A 19,269-nucleotide genomic window follows, 5' to 3' on the forward strand; every position below is an offset into this window, starting at 1 on the left:
CATTTGCAGTCCTTGTTCCCATTTCATAACTTGCAGTCTCCCCTCCTTCATGTGAAGTCCCCTTCCCCCACTGCATCATGTGTAGTCCCCCTCCATTCATCATGTGCAGTCACCTTCTGTTCATCATGTGCAGTCCCCATCCTTTCCCTCACTTCATCATTTGCAGCCCCCCTCCATCATATGTAGTCCCCCCTCCCCCACTTTGTCATATGCAGTCCCCCTCCGTTCATTATGTGCAGTCCCCCATCCCCTCCCTCACTTCATCATGTGCAGTCCCCCTCCATTCATCATGTGCAGTCCCCTTCTGTTCATCATGTGTAGTCCCCCACCCCATCCCATCCATTTCTCCATAGAGCATGATATGCAAGGATGCATTATTCTGCTCCTGTTTGCGGATCAGACTAGTGCATGTAAGTGGCAGGCAAATTCTGCACTCATCAGCCTTGCACACAGAGGCAGTCACGTCAGCAAGTTGAGGTCATGAATGGACAAAGTTTTAGAATGACTGTCTGAACCTGGCCTTAAACTGTGCTATTCAGTAACATACTGGTGAAAAAATAATTTCACTGTAGTGAGTTTTTATAATTATTCATAGTTATGGCTGTAGAAGGATGGCGGAATTAAATTCTGAAATATTTGCTCTAGCTTAAATATTCAGCATGGTTTGTTAAAAGCAAACTGTTAAAGATTTGTCATCAGCATATTTCTCATACCCTAATGCAACATCTGACAAATGACATCTGGGGTGTTACACAACTGTGCTACTGCAGGAAATTCAATCTGATCAATTGCAACAGTTCACAGAAATCTTACTCACTAGATGCTTCTGCAGATAGACTCGTTTCTCAGCTAAAGACACAGGACTACAACTTTATGACCACAATGGTAAGTCAACATTTTCACATAGAAATTTATTGTGCTACTTTTTTTGCTGGTGATTCTTTACAGCCTGCAATGGTGATATCACAAGAATAGTAAATGTGACCACTGCACCCAATCACTAGGCTCAGCGGCTTTGTCAAAGTAGAACATGAGCCGTTAAGCCCAGTGATTGATTGGCTGCAGCAGTCATGTGCACTGAAGCCGTGAAGTGATGGCTGCAACCTGTGTAGAATCATTAGGAGCGGCAGGCGAAAATCAGCCTGGGAGTAAGTTGGGTAGGTAAGTAAATGAGAATGAAAATATTATACATTGTAATAGATATATTCTTTTTAGAGCAACATGTTACTCTAGATGTGGCTATGGTTTTGCATTTAAATATTCCATTTGTTAAAGCATTTAGGAGCAAAAACCATTTAGAAAGCAGAACCTGACCTCACTTGTCATCATTACCTGAAGATCAGACTAGATATTTTAAGTATTTTTGTGAAGGTGACAGAGTCCTAAAGACTGCCTTTGAAAAATATGCAGTAAGGTGCAGTGATAATTCTGTACAGATATATTTCTATCTGATTTATTGGACTTAATAGCCCACAATAACTGGGGGGGGGGGGGGTCAAATCATATAACAACCTTTGCCCTCTACCTATCTCTCCTCCAAAAAAAGAATGACCCTACCTGTTATTGTTTGCACCAAATTGTCCAAGATGCTCCAAATCTATACAATATCTATACAATAGCATGTGCTTACCATTGCGAAAATGTACTCCATCTCTGACTGCCTGGACGAACTTTGGGCTGCTGTCTATTACACAGTCAGCATTTTTTAGAGCAAAAAATGTAAAAGTCATGGAGCATGGCCAGCAAGCAATGTGAGCGGTCGCATGCCAGACAAGCTCCATGGAACAATCTTGATTTGATCCTTAAAAAGCCCTTATTTTTGCCTGGTGGATTGATTAAACAAATAGGCATACTTAGAAATCAAATTAGAGAAAAGTGGCGCTATTAGACTTAAAACACCCTTCAGCTGCAAAATAAAAGCAATATCACAAAATTGCCAACCAAAAACAATCAGTTCATATTTTAGGATATTTGCACTAGGGGTATACTTACCCAATCTTCTCCTGACTCCGTCAGTGGATCTGTCAGCTACAGGGAACCACGTATGAAGAGGGGAAAGATGCTTAAAGGCCAGGAACATGTAGCACAAGATGCTGCCGACACGTGTGGGGGGAGAGAGGTTCAGCCAAACCTGTATCCATTTCCTCTCTGCTCCATTTAGACCAGCGTGAGCCTGAACTGGATGAGTGGACATGAAAGAGCCAAAGAGCCTCTGGCACTCCTGAACGCAGGAAAATGGCTGTAGAGCTTAAGTGTTAAGGACATTATGCACATCATTGGGGGTTGTAGTAGCTCTGTTTCATCACTGGTACCGCAGGTGGGAGAAATTAAAGACATATCAGTGGTCACTCAGACAAGATATACGCAGCATTGCAGAGAGAACCACAGCACTTGAAGAAAGGGTTCTTGAAATAGAGGACACTAATTCCAATGAGAGAAGATGTGCATCAGCCCAATAGGTTACTGAAAGCACTCTGCCTCAAGCAGGATGACATGGAGAACCACCTCTGCAGGAATAATTTTTGGGTTTGGAAAATCAATGAAAAATACGAAGACACAAGGGCCACACAATTCTTTGAAGCCTGGCTGTTGAAAGTGTTTGGAAAAGAAAGTTTAAGGCCACTTTTTGACATGGAAAGGGCACATCGGGTAACAACCAGACTATTAACCCCTGGAAGCTCACCACTTACAATCCTTGCTAGGATACTCCATTACAGAGATTGAGACACTATCTTATGAAATCCCAGGGACAACCCCAAGCTCTGCATAAATCGTCAAAGAATATACAGTGGAGAAAATAAGTATTTGATACACTGTTGATTTTTCAAGTTTTCCCACCTACAAAGAATGAGCACAATAGAAAATCTTTGGAGGGAGCTCAAACTCAATGTTGCCCAGCAAAAGCCCTGAAACCTGAAAGAGCTGGAGAAGATCTGTATGGAGAGGAGTGGACCAAAATCTCTGCTACAGTGTGTGCAGACTTGTTCAAGAACTACAGGAAACGTCTATTGTATCAAAAACTTATTTCATGAAATAAAATGCAAATTATTTATGTAAGCATCATACAATGGATTTTTTTAAGATTCTGTCTCTCAAAGTTAAAGTGTATCTGCAGCGTCCCAGAGTCCTGGTCGCTGCAGTACTGATGCTCTGCCGCTAAGGGGGGCTATGGTACGTCTAATGGCACTGAAGGAGTTCACCTGACCAGGTATCACAGACACCAATACATTCACAGTCTGGCCTCCAGGGGGAGCTAAGGGTGCTATGTATTAGGCCACTCCTCACAATCTGGTAAAACTGGGGGTTAGATAGGAAGTTAGTTAGAAAGCTGACTGGGTTGGAACCAGGCAACATCCTGTGGCAGAGGGTGTTGCAGGGGAAGATTCAGGGGGGTCCCTGTCAGGGGTGGGATCCTGACAGAGGCCTAGCGAACAGAAAGAATGTTACGGGACCGCGCCTGCACTCTGTTGCAGCGGTACCCCAAGAAAGGACAAGAAGCGAGGTTTATTGTGCTGAGTGAGAAACGAGATCAACGCAACAAGGAGAAACACCAGTAGGAGTTGTGCTGTAAGTCGAGGCAACATCCTACTGAGGCACGCAGCCGGTGGCTGGAACGCCGAGGAAGTATTAAGCTCCAGGCCTTACTTCAAACCTACGGCAGGACAGTCAGTTATAGGCGGGCTGTCTCACTCAAATCACCTAAGAAGACATAGGGGGCAACATTTGGAGAGGGGCGACTCTAGGGTCCTGGAAGACCTCCGAGCCTACCCGTCATACGGGTGCGTCCTGGCCATATCATCTTGGGGACGAAGCAAAACATCATAATCAAGTTGTGAGGGAACTTCAGAAACAGACACAACAGTTGTGGGGACTATCCCGTAAGCACAGCAGGGGAGGACCACAACACACAAGCGCTAGAAGGTAGGCACAGATTTCCACCTGCAAAGGGAACTCTGGAGGTGCCATCGGACCGGCCGGACTTGCGCAGCCCGGTTAACCATATTCCGGGTTGAGGATCCTGGAGCCTTCAGTAAAGAGGTAAAGAGACTGCAACCTTGTGTCCTCGTTATTTACTGCGACCTGCACCGCACCACCACAACATCATCACCATCCACACCTTTCATTGGACGCCCCTCAGCAGGGTCACGGACCGCGTCTAGCCACCGTGACAGCCCCAGAGCAGAGACTCAGAGGCCCGGTACCGGGTACCCCTCGGCCCTGCGGCAGTGGGAGCGCTCCATATCTATCATAAAAATTACAGACCTTTCCATTCTTTGTAGGTGGGAAAACTTGCAAAATTGTCAGTGTATCAAATACGTATTTTCTAAACTGTACTTGTTCCTGGACTACTCTGCTGAGGTGCAGAAAAAAGGGTGAAGTTTTTTTTTTATGGCAGAACTGACACTTCTTGACCATAGAGGCTCCTCATGTCATTAGTGGAAGTTTAACCCCTTCTGGTTTAACATCCTTCCATGGGTTTGTTGAATCTCCAAACTATTACACGACTTGTTTGTGGTTAACAGAGGGTCGCCTTCCTACTTACAGTCTGGAAGGCTATGAAGACCTTCTTGAGAGGTTTAATAATTAAGGAAGTAAATTGGGTCAAGACATCCTCTAAAGCATTTGAGAGGATTCTATTGGAGGAAGTACAGCAGGCAGAGGTCCAAAACTGTAGAGGTGATCCATCTCTCCACAGAGATACAGGACTTCTCTTACAAGGACTATCAGGAAAAAATTACATTGCATGCAAAAAATGTCCTTTTTCTTGATAACTGGCCAGTACAATGGCAACAGCCATGGGTATTATTAACGAATATGGCTTGTTGTCTAGTCTTTCTTTTAACTGGAGTAAATTGGCACTTATCTCAGTGAGAAAGAAACACCCCCAATGAGTTGATAGTGGCAGGACAACTTAGAAGGGACCATTAATTTAAATATTTGGGCATAATAGTGAGTGAAGACATTTCAGACTGCGAATCCCTTACCATTGACCCCTTCCCAGCTAAATTTCACACTAAAACAGCGGCTTGGTGTAAACTATCTCTATCGGTGTTGGGGAGTGCCAATTTAATTAAGTTCATCTTTATGCCACAGATGATTTATTTCCTACATAACTCACAAGTTTGGCTTCAACCTACTGATATTTTATAAAATAAATAGCATTTTTAGGGACCTAATTTGGAGAAAGGCCACTTCAAGAATATGACTTGAGACCCTTCAGACGCCCAAAGAGGATGGGGGCCCAGCCACCCCTGATCCTCTGATGTATTTCCTTTCCTCTCAATTGCATCATCTAAGGGTCTTGTGTAACAAATTACTCCCTTTCTCTTCAGCTAGAATGATATGGCCAGCTTTGGGGTTAAGAAACTTACCGTATTTTTTGGATTATAAGACACACTTTTTTCCCCCCAAATTTGGGAGTAAAATGGGGGTGCATGTTATAATGCGGATATATCTTATCGGCGTGCCGCTGTGGGTGTCCCGGTGGCAGTGCTGCGCTGTGTCCCAGTGGCAGTGCTGATCTGTGTCCCGGTGGCAGTGCTGTGCAGTGTCCCCGGTGCTTTCATTTTGTGAAAGGCCAGTGCCCCCCACAAGTTCTTCCTTGGTTTCATGTGCAGCGGTGGACTCCAGGAAAATGGCCACCGGGACGCAGCGCATGTGCAGATCGAGATCTCTATGCCATTTTCTCGGAGTCCACCGCCGCACAGTAAGCCATGGAAGAACTTGCAGGGGGCTCTGGCCTTTCACAAAATGTCAGCATAGTCCCCTGCAGCATCGGGGACACAACGCTGCACCAGGGACACAGAGCAGCACAGCACCGCCACCGTGGACAGTGGACACAGCGCAGCACCACCACTGGAGACACAGCACAGCACCGTTACGGGACACAGCGCAGCACCGGGGACACAGCGCAGCACCACCACCCGGACACCCGCAGCGGCGTGCCACACTTTGGAACACTCACTCATCCCAGCCTGCAGCAAGGCTCCACTCTTGCCTCCTCCACCAGCGACCCTGGGACCCCGCCTCACCACAGCCACCACCCCGGTAAGCAATAAGATGCATCAATTATAAGAAGCAGCACCATTTTATTAAAAAAAGTTTTTTTCCTATTTTTCTCATGAAAATTTGGGGTGCGTCTTTATAATCCGGAGAGTCTTATAATCCCAAAAATATAGTTGGAGCATTGAAGAAGGGTAACTTCTTGAATTACGATTCCTCATGTGTGACCATTGCTGGGATTCATAAAATTTGGTCCAAGGCTAAAATGATAAAGGGAATAGTGGGGTACTTCTGCTACGCACCCATCTGGAACAATTCTAATCACCCAGAATACAATAAACTAGAAAGCTTTAGACAATGGCAAAACAAAGGACTCTGATCTCACAATTAATTCAGAATGGACAGTTTAAAGCCTTCAAGAAATTTCAGGATGAGGTGCGTATTTCGAGTAAAGGATTCCACAAGTACCTACAACTGAAATATGCTTTTTCTTTCAAGAATAGAAAAATCACATTCATATATATATGAGCTGAATTTTTAGACAATGTAGTAAAAAAAGGTTTGACGCGAGATATAATTTTGCTTCACTACAAATGCCTGATACAGCAGGTCCTCAAATAAAGAGAAGAGTATGTACCCTTAAAGAGACTTTCACCAGCAAAATTGTTATTAACCTGCAGATATGGTCTCAATCTGCAGGTTAAAAGCAATGCTGACCTGCCCAGTACCTGTACACAGCCGAACGCTACAGGGAGAGAACATTTTGCAGCCCAATGCAGGTATAAAGTTTACCTCCGATCACTGATGTCAGTTGATGGGCTCCCATCATCCGACACCTGTTGCCGCTAACAACAGCGAGAGCAGGAGCAGCTGATGGGTGTATTCATTAGCCGGCTCCTGCGCTGTAAATAAATAAGGCAAAACTCACAGCTGGGGGCTGCAACCCTCAGATGTCAGCTTCAGTAACGCTAGTTATCCAGAATTGAGGGGTCCCCACACTGACGCTGCTATCGGGGATCTCATCGAGGTAACAGCATTTCAACCCGGCTGGGAACGCAGCCTCAGTGACCGGGGGTAACCTCGTTGGACGTCACCACAGGTCACTGACACTGCGCTTGCAACAGTTCAGCCACCAGTGGTTCTCAGCCTGGATGGTCACATCTTGGCACCATCCAGGTTGTAAACTGTTTATCCCGCAGTCATGGATTATGGCATGGGACAGGATGATAGACAGGTATGGCATATTATTGTTTTTTAAATTTTAGTTTTATTACAGGAGAATGAGGGCTTTGGTGGAATTAGGCTTTAGGTGAGTATAACTGTGGTTGTTATTTTTTTAAACAAAAAAAATAAAAGTGTGTTTTGTTTTATTTCTAATAAAGGACTTTATTCTGGCTATGTGTTTATCTACCATGCAACTATAGGATTAGTAATAGATAGGTGTTTTATAGAGGCCCCTCCATTACTAAGCCGTGGGCTTGGTGTCACCTGATAATACAAAGGTTACATCACCTCCACAAATATGAACCCCACTTGCCACCGCTACAGGCCAAGTGGGAAGAGTTGGGCAAAGCGCCACAATTGGCGCACCTATCAGATGCGTCTTTTCTAGGTGGCTGCGGACTGCTATTTTTAGGCTGGGGGGAACTAATATCCATGGCCCCTTACCAGCCTAAGAATACAGCACCCAACTGTCTTCATTAGCAAGGCTGGTTGCCAAAAATGGGGGGGACCCCATGTCGTTTTTTTAAATTAAAAATACAGCGTGGGGACCCTTCTTTTCTTGATAACCAGCCTTGCTGAAGCTGACAGCTAAGGGTTGCAGCCCCCAGTTGTGAGTGTTGCCTGGCTGGTTATCAAAAATACAGGGGAACCCATGCCTTTTTTTTTTTTTAAGCATTTAAATTATTAAATACTCCCATCCGCCGCTCCTGCTCTCGCTGTTGTTAGCGGCATCAGGTGTTGGATGATGAGAGCAGTAGTCCCATCAGCTGACACCAGTGACCAGAGGTAAACTTTATACCTACAATCACAGATGAGATCTCACACTGTGTTTTGACAGCGTGCGAGCTGCGGCTCTCTGACCGGTAGGGATGATATCACTGCCAATCAGAAGCTGTGCTTGCCGTGCTGTCATGCACATGACAGCGTGACAAACACCCGCTGTTTGGCAGCCAAACCCGAACAGTAACACCGACTTACTGGTGAAGTTCGTGTTCCATATCCATGACCAAACAGTTGGTGTTCGGTACGGATGCCAAGCTGTTCGGGTTCGCCAATCTCTGTTTACTATCTTATCCCAATCATTATTTTCATATTTTCACTTGTTTGCTACAAAGCCTCACCCAAAAAAATCTTGCTGTGAGAAATTTATGGTTCAAATTTACAGGGAAATTGTGGTAGATAGAAAAGTAAGATAATAAAAAAAGTAAACCACATAAAAGTACTAATGCCAGAAAAGAAACCAAGGAATGTGTAATAGTAACATTAATTTTATACATTTTTGCTGTAGTTTTCAATTTCATTTTTCTTCTGTCTATGAAAAAGAGTGATTATCTTTTGTTGATCTTTGTAATTACTGAAATTCACAATTGGTTTGAGAAATAGGGTGTGGAGTTAAAAAAAAACCCTAGATAACACAGTTTCCTGAATGTATTTTCCACATTGTTATTGGCAATATCTGTGCTGCATGTACATTTAAAGTTCTTTTCACATAAATACTTGAACCTCTGTTTGACAGATAGGAAGGAACGCTCTTCCAATGTATACCTCCACAGGAAGTTTACAACATATAGTATTCCATTGAACAGACAAAAAATGGGATATGCCAACAACACAAATGATTTATTGCTCCTTATATTTTTTTACTGTATATTTTTGTATGCAATAGAATTGTATAGTCTACTACACTATTCCATACCACAAAAGAAACATACACTTAGGAAGGAAAAAAGGATCATCCCCGCCCTGCTGCAAGAAGAATTCCAAAAATTGTAGAGGTTTCAACGTGGTTTATTCTACGCATTTCAGGGTTCAGGTGACCCCATCATCAGGACATACCACAAATATTGTACCAAAAAAGACCAAATTATTTACCACAAAAGAAAAAATTATTCTAACACATTCTGGCAGATAGGGCAAACAAGATACTCTTGGCCGTTCTCAAGTGAATGCAGACATATGGATACGATACGATACACTTTATTGATCCCGAGGGAAATTATGGTATTACAGCAGCGTTACAAACAGCACTCCAAACATTGCAACATTACAAACAGCATTACATAAAGTAATTCCTAGACACAGATCGGTACTTAAATCTTAAATCTCTGATGATTGCTATTAGTGCACCAGCCATAGGTCATTGTCATCTTTCACCCTTAGGAAATTGTTGTATATCCCCATAGCAGTGGGCACAAACGATTTCCTGAATTTCTCCTTCTTGCACTTAAGTAGGATTAGACGGCTGCTGAATGTGCTCTTCTGCTTCAAGAACAGCTCATATTGTGGGTGTGTATTATTGTTCATTATAGCCCTACACTTCTTCTGAATCCTATCTTCCACTACCTCCTCAAAAGAGTCAAGACGGAGGCCAACAGCCGCGATTGCTTTCTTGATAAGTTTGTTGAGCTTATTAGCATCAGCTATTTGCACACTACTGCCCCAGCAAATGATAGCAAAAAGATGGCGATTGCCACAACGGACTGTTAAATATTTCAAGCATTTTACTGCACACTTTGAAAGACCTGAGCTTTCGTAGAAAGTACAGACTGCTCATTCCCTTCTTGTAAGCCTTCTCCATATGACACCTCCAATCGAGTTTGCTGTCAAGATGGACCCCCAAATATTTGTAGCTCTCAACCATCTCCTCCTCCTGGCCAGCAATAGTAATCGGTAAGTAATCATCCTTTTTCCTTCTATAACTCACCACCATCTCCTTGGTTTTCTTCACTTTTAGTTCTAGACAGTTAGTCTGGCATCAATCCACAAAGTCAGAAACCACCCTTCTATATTCCTCCTCCCCTTGTCCCCAAAAATGCCCCCTACAATCATTGAGTCATCTGAGAATTTTTGTAGGTGACAGAGCTCATTTATACTGAAAGTCAGCTGTATACAATGTGAAGAGTAAGCACTGTACCCTGAGTGGCTCGAACACTGCTCCGTACACTGCCAGATACCACATCCCCCATCCTTACAAACTGCAGCCTGTCCATAAGGGAGTCACTTTTCCAGTTCACCATCCCCTCATCTACCCGTAACACCCCATGTAACCAGTTGTTACAGTGATGTTGCCTTCCTTTCGGGGAGGGTGATGTCACGCTTGGAGGCAAGGGAGATTCTTTCTGTCAGGTAAGGCCCTCACATTCAACACATCTGAATCTAGGCCAGGAGGGGGAGCTCAGGACTCAGATTCAGAGGAGCTTCTGTCATGGTTCCCAATGGCAAGGGAACGTCAGAGAACATAAATAACAGAACAGCTCTTGGGTGATGGAATCTCGAGCTGACCGTGAGCTAAACCTACCACACAACTAACAGTGGCCGGGTGGCGTACCTACGTTTTATCCCTAGACGCCAGCCGGAGGACTAACTAACCCTAATAGAGGAAAAGACAGACCTGGCTTACCTCTAGGGAAATTCCCCCAAAAAGGAGACAGAAGCCCCCCACATATATTGACGGTGAGTTTAGAGGAAAAGACATACGCAGTATGAAGGTAGGTTCAGCAAAGCGAGGTCCGCTTACTAGATAGCAAGAAGATACAATAGGGAACATCCAATATGAAAAGAAAAAAGTGGCACTCACCAAAGGCTTGCTTGACAGTGATCGTCCTTTATTGCGATATTACAACATAACGACTTTTACATGGAGAGGCGGCAGGTAGAAGGTAGGGTGCGGGGAGTGAGGAGAGGACTACGGCCGTTTCACGCTTGTGCGCTTCAACGGGTCCAGGTGCACAATTAAAATCGTCATTTCCTTTTATAGGGGAATAGACTTGACAATGTGAGTGAAAAAAACCAATAAAAACATATACAATTGTGCATTGTTTGACTATAAATAGCATCGCTCTGGAATCAGACTTACAATACATCCCATATTCTTAAAAAGCATTTTATAATTTTATATTTTAAAGAAAGATCGCCATGTCCAACTTTTCATTAAGACCTAGAGGTCCCTGCGCATTAGTTTCAATGATCCACCTTGCCTCACGTTGGAGTAATAATTTATTGTGGTCACCACCCTGCGGTGGATATTTTACCACCTCCAAACCCGCAAACCGCAATGAGTCAGGGTCTGAATTGTGCACATCATGCATATGTTTAATTAAACGTGGGCAGCCTTTACCAGAGGTGATTGAGTGATGATGCTCCCTAAACCTATGGACTAACGGGCGAATAGTTTTGCCGATATAAAAGAACAGGCATGGACAAAAGATCACATAAACTATAAATTTGGTTTTACATGTGATAAAATGACGGACTGTATGGTTGATTCCCCCAATACGTATAGGATTATTTAAAAGTCTTAGATGACAAAAATTGCAATTTCCGCACTTGTAATTTCCCTGCGGTGTACATTTTTTTAGCCAATTATTTCTCTCAGGTAAGAGGCGATTCTGTACTAACAGGTCGCCTAAATTCTTAGTACGTTTATAGGCGAATCGGGGGTGATTCACCGTGATGTCCGCTAAATCCCTATCGCTTTGGAGCACATGCCAGTTTTTATTGATGGCTGAGTGGATTTCTCTGTCCACTGGACTATGTGTAAACGAAAAGACAAATTTCTGATACTCATTTTGCGAGGGGAGTAATTGATTCTTTCTCTTGCGGTATTTCAAGAGATCCTTTTGTTTAAGTTGTTTTACTCTTTTTTCTGCTGTTGACAAGATATTGGAAGGGTATTTTCTTTTTAAAAAATTATTTTTTAACTCAGATAGTTGTTCATTAAATACTGTCTCGTTGTTATTCAATTTTCTATAACGCACCATCTGGCTATATGGAATACTTTTCTTTGTATGAGCCGGATGTGCGCTATTGAAATGCAGTACGCTGTTAGTCGCAGTTGATTTTTTATATACCCGTGTATTTAATTCACCTTCCACAATATCAATTTTTACATCGAGGAATTCTAAAGAATTACCTCCATAACAGGCGGTAAATTGCATATTTTCATCATTCACGTTATTAAGGTGTGTTACAAAGGAATCAAAAGTCTCTCTAGAACCGTCCCAAATGATAAAAATATCGTCCGCAAATCTTAAATATGTACGCACATGTTTGAGAAAAGGATTAGAAAATGACATTATGAATTTTTCCTCGAAAGCAGCCAAAAAAAGATTAGCAAAGACACATGCAACGGGCGTACCCATTGCAGTGCCTGTGCATTGCAAAAACCATTTATCCATGAATTTGAATGCATTGTGCCCAAGTACAAACTCCAGACTTTCTGCAGAAAGGCGGACAAGGGGGGAAATCTAGTTATATTGGATAAGAAGTATTACATTGATGAAGCCTTATCACAATTAAATGACAGCAATACGTACATAAATTTGGATCATAACCCCACAAATAAATTTAAAGAAAAATTAAGAACTCTGTTGAACAAATATGTAATCAAAGGCACTTTGACGAAAAACAAAGCAGAAAAATTATTTCCAGAATTTCCCAATGTACCTCATTGGTACAGTTTGCCAAAAATTTACAAAAATGCCACCCAGCCTCCTGGGCGACCAATTATATCCGGCATTGGATCACTTACTGAACCCTTGTCCCAATTTCTCGATTGGCTCCTCAAGCCACTGCTGCAAAAAATTCCGTCTTTCGTAAAAGATTCAGGTGAATTTCTGTCCGTGTTACAATCAGTCGAGTGGCAACCAACTTTTTCTCTAGTATCTATTGACATTGTCAGTTTATATACACGGATACCGCAGGCCAAAGGTATAGAGGCAATACGCAATATTTTGATAAATACGGACAAAGATCAGGACTTCATATCTTTCATTGCAGAAAGTCTGGAGTTTGTACTTGGGCACAATGCATTCAAATTCATGGATAAATGGTTTTTGCAATGCACAGGCACTGCAATGGGTACGCCCGTTGCATGTGTCTTTGCTAATCTTTTTTTGGCTGCTTTCGAGGAAAAATTCATAATGTCATTTTCTAATCCTTTTCTCAAACATGTGCGTACATATTTAAGATTTGCGGACGATATTTTTATCATTTGGGACGGTTCTAGAGAGACTTTTGATTCCTTTGTAACACACCTTAATAACGTGAATGATGAAAATATGCAATTTACCGCCTGTTATGGAGGTAATTCTTTAGAATTCCTCGATGTAAAAATTGATATTGTGGAAGGTGAATTAAATACACGGGTATATAAAAAATCAACTGCGACTAACAGCGTACTGCATTTCAATAGCGCACATCCGGCTCATACAAAGAAAAGTATTCCATATAGCCAGATGGTGCGTTATAGAAAATTGAATAACAACGAGACAGTATTTAATGAACAACTATCTGAGTTAAAAAATAATTTTTTAAAAAGAAAATACCCTTCCAATATCTTGTCAACAGCAGAAAAAAGAGTAAAACAACTTAAACAAAAGGATCTCTTGAAATACCGCAAGAGAAAGAATCAATTACTCCCCTCGCAAAATGAGTATCAGAAATTTGTCTTTTCGTTTACACATAGTCCAGTGGACAGAGAAATCCACTCAGCCATCAATAAAAACTGGCATGTGCTCCAAAGCGATAGGGATTTAGCGGACATCACGGTGAATCACCCCCGATTCGCCTATAAACGTACTAAGAATTTAGGCGACCTGTTAGTACAGAATCGCCTCTTACCTGAGAGAAATAATTGGCTAAAAAAATGTACACCGCAGGGAAATTACAAGTGCGGAAATTGCAATTTTTGTCATCTAAGACTTTTAAATAATCCTATACGTATTGGGGGAATCAACCATACAGTCCGTCATTTTATCACATGTAAAACCAAATTTATAGTTTATGTGATCTTTTGTCCATGCCTGTTCTTTTATATCGGCAAAACTATTCGCCCGTTAGTCCATAGGTTTAGGGAGCATCATCACTCAATCACCTCTGGTAAAGGCTGCCCACGTTTAATTAAACATATGCATGATGTGCACAATTCAGACCCTGACTCATTGCGGTTTGCGGGTTTGGAGGTGGTAAAATATCCACCGCAGGGTGGTGACCACAATAAATTATTACTCCAACGTGAGGCAAGGTGGATCATTGAAACTAATGCGCAGGGACCTCTAGGTCTTAATGAAAAGTTGGACATGGCGATCTTTCTTTAAAATATAAAATTATAAAATGCTTTTTAAGAATATGGGATGTATTGTAAGTCTGATTCCAGAGCGATGCTATTTATAGTCAAACAATGCACAATTGTATATGTTTTTATTGGTTTTTTTCACTCACATTGTCAAGTCTATTCCCCTATAAAAGGAAATGACGATTTTAATTGTGCACCTGGACCCGTTGAAGCGCACAAGCGTGAAACGGCCGTAGTCCTCTCCTCACTCCCCGCACCCTACCTTCTACCTGCCGCCTCTCCATGTAAAAGTCGTTATGTTGTAATATCGCAATAAAGGACGATCACTGTCAAGCAAGCCTTTGGTGAGTGCCACTTTTTTCTTTTCATATTGGATGGTTCATTTACACCTATTTCTGTGGAGCACCGCCTAGTGACTGCTGCTGGCACATCTTAAACTAGTCCGCAATCAACCCTATTTTATCCAAGTTGACTGGGATTTATTGGAGCCTAGTGCCGGATATCTTGTGTTGTTTTACAGTCGTGTTAGATACAATAGGGAACTTCACGGTCAGCTGAAAACCCTATTAAAGTACCATCCCGAAATTACTTTAAGACTCATGTGTCAACTCATGACACCGGAGTGGCAATTTCGGCCCACAAGAGCTTCCAGCTACAGAAAAATAACATAACTGTGAACTGGAACAAAAATGCAAAACAAACTTAGGACTAAGAGTCCAACTTAGCTGATAGTAGTCTAGAAGCAGGAACATGCAACAGAAAGGCTCTGGTTACATTGATGGCCGGCACTAGAATAACTGAGCAGCAAGGCTAAATAGGATACACCCATATCCTGATGGAAACAGGTGAACAGAGAAAGTGAAGCACACAAGTCCAGTACCACCAGTGACCACCGGGGGAGCCCAAAAACCAAACTCACAACAGTACCCCCCCCTCAAGGAGGGGGCACCGAACCCTCACAAGAACCACCAGGGCGATCAGGACGAGCCCTATGAAAGGCACGGACCAAATCAGAGGCATGAACATCAGAGGCTGTCACCCAAGAATTATCCTCTTGACCGTAGCCCTTCCACTTGACCAGATACTGAAGTTTCCGTCTGGAAACACGGGAGTCCAAGATCTTCTCCACAACGTACTCCAATTCACCCTCAACCAACACCGGAGCGGGAGGCTCAACGGAAGGCACAACCGGTACCTCATACCTGCGCAATAATGACCGATGGAAGACATTATGGATAGAAAAAGATGCTGGGAGGTCCAATCGAAAGGACACGGGGTTAAGAATCTCCAAAATCTTATACGGGCCGATGAACCGAGGCTTAAACTTAGGAGAAGAAACCCTCATAGGGACAAAACGAGAAGACAACCACACCAAGTCCCCAACACGAAGACGAGGACCAACACGACGACGGCGGTTAGCAAAATGCCGAGTCTTCTCCTGCGACAACTCCAAATTGTCCACCACCTGTCCCCAAATCCGATGCAACCTATCCACCACAGTATCCACTCCAGGACAATCCGAAGACTCCACCTGACCGGAAGAAAAACGAGGATGAAACCCCGAATTGCAAAAGAAAGGAGAAACCAAAGTGGCAGAACTAGCCCGATTATTGAGGGCAAACTCCGCCAACGGCAAAAAGGCAACCCAGTCATCCTGATCCGCAGACACAAAACACCTCAAATAAGTCTCCAAGGTCTGATTAGTTCGCTCAGTCTGGCCATTAGTCTGAGGATGGAACGCAGACGAAAAAGACAAATCAATGCCCATCCTAGCACAGAACGCCCGCCAAAATCTAGACACGAACTGGGTCCCCCTGTCAGAAACGATATTCTCCGGAATACCATGCAAGCGAACCACATTTTAAAAAAACAGAGGAACCAACTCGGATGAGGAAGGCAACTTAGGCAAGGGCACCAAATGAACCATCTTTGAAAAACGGTCACACACCACCCAGATGACAGACATTTTCTGAGAAACAGGGAGATCAGAAATAAAATCCATAGAGATGTGAGTCCAAGGCCTCTTCGGAATAGGCAAAGATAACAACAATCCGCTAGCCCGAGAACAACAAGGTTTGGCCCGAGCACAAACATCACAAGACTGCACAAAAACTCGTACATCTCGAGACAGGGAAGGCCACCAGAAGGACCTAGCCACCAAATCCCTGGTACCAAAGATCCCGGGATGACCTGCCAACACAGAAGAATGAACCTCCGAGATGACTCTACTGGTCCAATCATCAGGAACAAACAGTCTACCAGGCGGGCAACGATCAGGTCTATCCGCCTGAAACTCCTGCAAAGCCCGTCGCAGGTCTGGGGAAACAGCAGATAATATCACCCCATCCTTAAGGATACCTGTAGGTTCAGAATCACCAGGGGAATCAGGCTCAAAACTCCTAGAAAGGGCATCCGCCTTCACATTTTTAGAACCTGGTAAGTATGAGACCACAAAATTAAACCGAGAGAAAAACAACGACCAGCGCGCCTGTCTAGGATTCAGGCGCCTGGCAGACTCAAGATAAATCAAATTCTTGTGATCGGTCAATACCACCACCTGATGTCTAGCCCCCTCAAGCCAATGACGCCACTCCTCAAAAGCCCACTTCATAGCCAAAAGCTCCCGATTACCAATATCATAATTTCGCTCGGCGGGCGAAAATTTTCGAGAAAAGAACGCACAAGGTCTCATCACGGAGCAGTCGGAACTTTTCTGCAACAAGACCGCCCCGGCTCCGATCTCGGAAGCATCGACCTCAACCTGAAAAGGAAGAGTAACATCAGGCTGACGCAACACAGGGGCGGAAGAAAAGCGGCACTTAAGCTCCCGAAAGGCCTCCACAGCAGCAGGGGACCAATCAGCAACATCAGCACCCTTTTTGGTCAAATCAGTCAAAGGTTTAGCAACATCAGAAAAACCAGTTATAAATCGACGATAAAAATTAGCAAAGCCCAAAAATTTCTGAAGGCTCTTAAGAGAAGAAGGTTGCGTCCAATCACAAATAGCCCGAACCTTGACAGGATCCATCTCAATGGAAGAGGGGGAAAAAATGTACCCCAAAAAAGAAATCTTTTGAACCCCAAAAATACACTTAGAACCCTTCACACACAAGGAATTAGCCCGCAAAACCTGAAAAACCCTCCTGACCTGTTGGACATGAGAATCCCAGTCATCCGAAAAAATCAAAATATCATCCAGATACACGATCATAAATTTATCCAAATATTCACGGAAAATGTCATGCATAAAGGACTGAAAGACTGAAGGGGCATTTGAAAGACCAAAAGGCATTACTAAATACTCAAAATGGCCCTCGGGCGTATTAAATGCGGTTTTCCACTCATCCCCCTGCTTAATTCGCACCAAATTATATGCCCCATGGAGATCAATCTTAGAGAACCACTTAGCCCCTTTTATTCGAGCAAACAAATCAGTCAGCAGTGGCAGAGGATACTGATATTTGACTGTAATTTTATTCAAGAGTCGATAATCAATACACGGCCTCAAAGAGCCATCTTTTTTAGATACAAAGAAAAAACCGGCTCCTAAGGGAGATGAAGAAGGACGAATATGTCCCTTTTCCAGGGACTCCTTAATATATTCTCGCATAGCAGCATGTTCAGGTACAGATAGATTAAATAAACGACCCTTTGGAAATTTACTGCCCGGAATCAGATCTATGGTACAATCGCAATCTCTGTGAGGAGGTAGTGAACCAAGCTTAGGCTCCTCAAAAACATCACGATAATCAGATAAAAATTCCGGAATCTCAGAGGGAATAGATGACGAAATGGAAACCAAAGGTACGTCCCCATGAGCCCCCTGACATCCCCAGCTTAACACAGACATTGCTTTCCAGTCAAGGACTGGGTTATGAGATTGTAACCATGGTAATCCGAGCACCAAAACGTCATGTAGATTGTACAACACAAGGAAGCGAATCATCTCCTGATGGTCTGGATTCATACGCATAGTCACTTGTGTCCAGTATTGTGGTTTATTACTAGCCAATGGTGTAGAGTCAATACCCTTCAGAGGTATAGGAACTTCCAGAGGCTCTAGATCAAACCCACAGCGCCTGGCAAAGGACCAATCCATTAGACTCAAAGCGGCGCCAGAGTCGACATAGGCATCCGCGGTAATTGACGATAATGAACAAATCAAGGTCACAGACAGAATAAACTTTGACTGTAAAGTGCCAATTGAAATAGACTTATCAACCTTTTTTGTACGTTTAGAGCATGCTGATATAACATGAGTTGAATCACCACAATAGAAGCACAACCCATTTTTTCGCCTAAAATTCTGCCGTTCGCTTCTGGACAGAATTCTATCACATTGCATATTTTCTGGAGCCTTCTCAGAAGACACCGCCAAATGGTGCACAGGTTTGCGCTCCCGCAAACGCCGATCAATCTGAATAGCCATTGTCATGGACTCATTCAGACCTGTAGGTGCAGGGAACCCCACCATAACATCTTTAATGGCATCAGAGAGACCCTCTCTGAAATTCGCCGCCAGGGCGCACTCATTCCACTGAGTAAGCACAGACCATTTACGAAATTTTTGGCAGTATATTTCAGCTTCATCTTGCCCTTGAGATAGGGCCATCAAGGCTTTTTCAGTCTGAATCTCTAAGTTAGGTTCCTCATAAAGCAACCCCAAAGCCAGAAAAAACGCATCCACATTGAGCAACGCAGGATCCCCGGGTGCCAATGCAAATGCCCAGTCTTGAGGTTCACCCCGCAGCAAGGAAATTACTATCCTAACCTGCTGTGCGGGATCTCCAGCGGAGCGAGATCTCAGGGAAAGAAATAATTTACAATTATTTTTGAAATTCAGGAAGCGAGATCTATCCCCGGAGAAAAATTCTGGTATAGGAATTCTAGGTTCAGATATAGGAGCATGAATAACAAAATCCTGTAAATTTTGAACCTTTGTAGCAAGATTATTCAAACCTGTAGCC

At 43.3% G+C, this 19,269-nt stretch overlaps 1 protein-coding gene across 2 annotated transcripts in view; it reads left to right on the forward strand.

The window, feature by feature from the left end:
• Window positions 1-813: 813 nt before the first annotated feature.
• The window catches only part of LOC143787905 (L-selectin-like), a 507,551-nt gene continuing 489,095 nt past the window's right edge, over window positions 814-19,269 (forward strand). For both annotated transcript variants that reach the window (XM_077277060.1, XM_077277062.1), the window contains exon 1: window positions 814-885. In XM_077277060.1, the coding sequence (XP_077133175.1) occupies window positions 874-885 (12 nt within the window). In that variant the 5' untranslated portion in view covers window positions 814-873. The remainder of the gene's footprint in view (window positions 886-19,269) is intronic.

This window comes from Ranitomeya variabilis, chromosome 8 (assembly GCF_051348905.1).
Source record: "Ranitomeya variabilis isolate aRanVar5 chromosome 8, aRanVar5.hap1, whole genome shotgun sequence".
NCBI classification, from domain to species: domain Eukaryota; kingdom Metazoa; phylum Chordata; class Amphibia; order Anura; family Dendrobatidae; genus Ranitomeya; species Ranitomeya variabilis.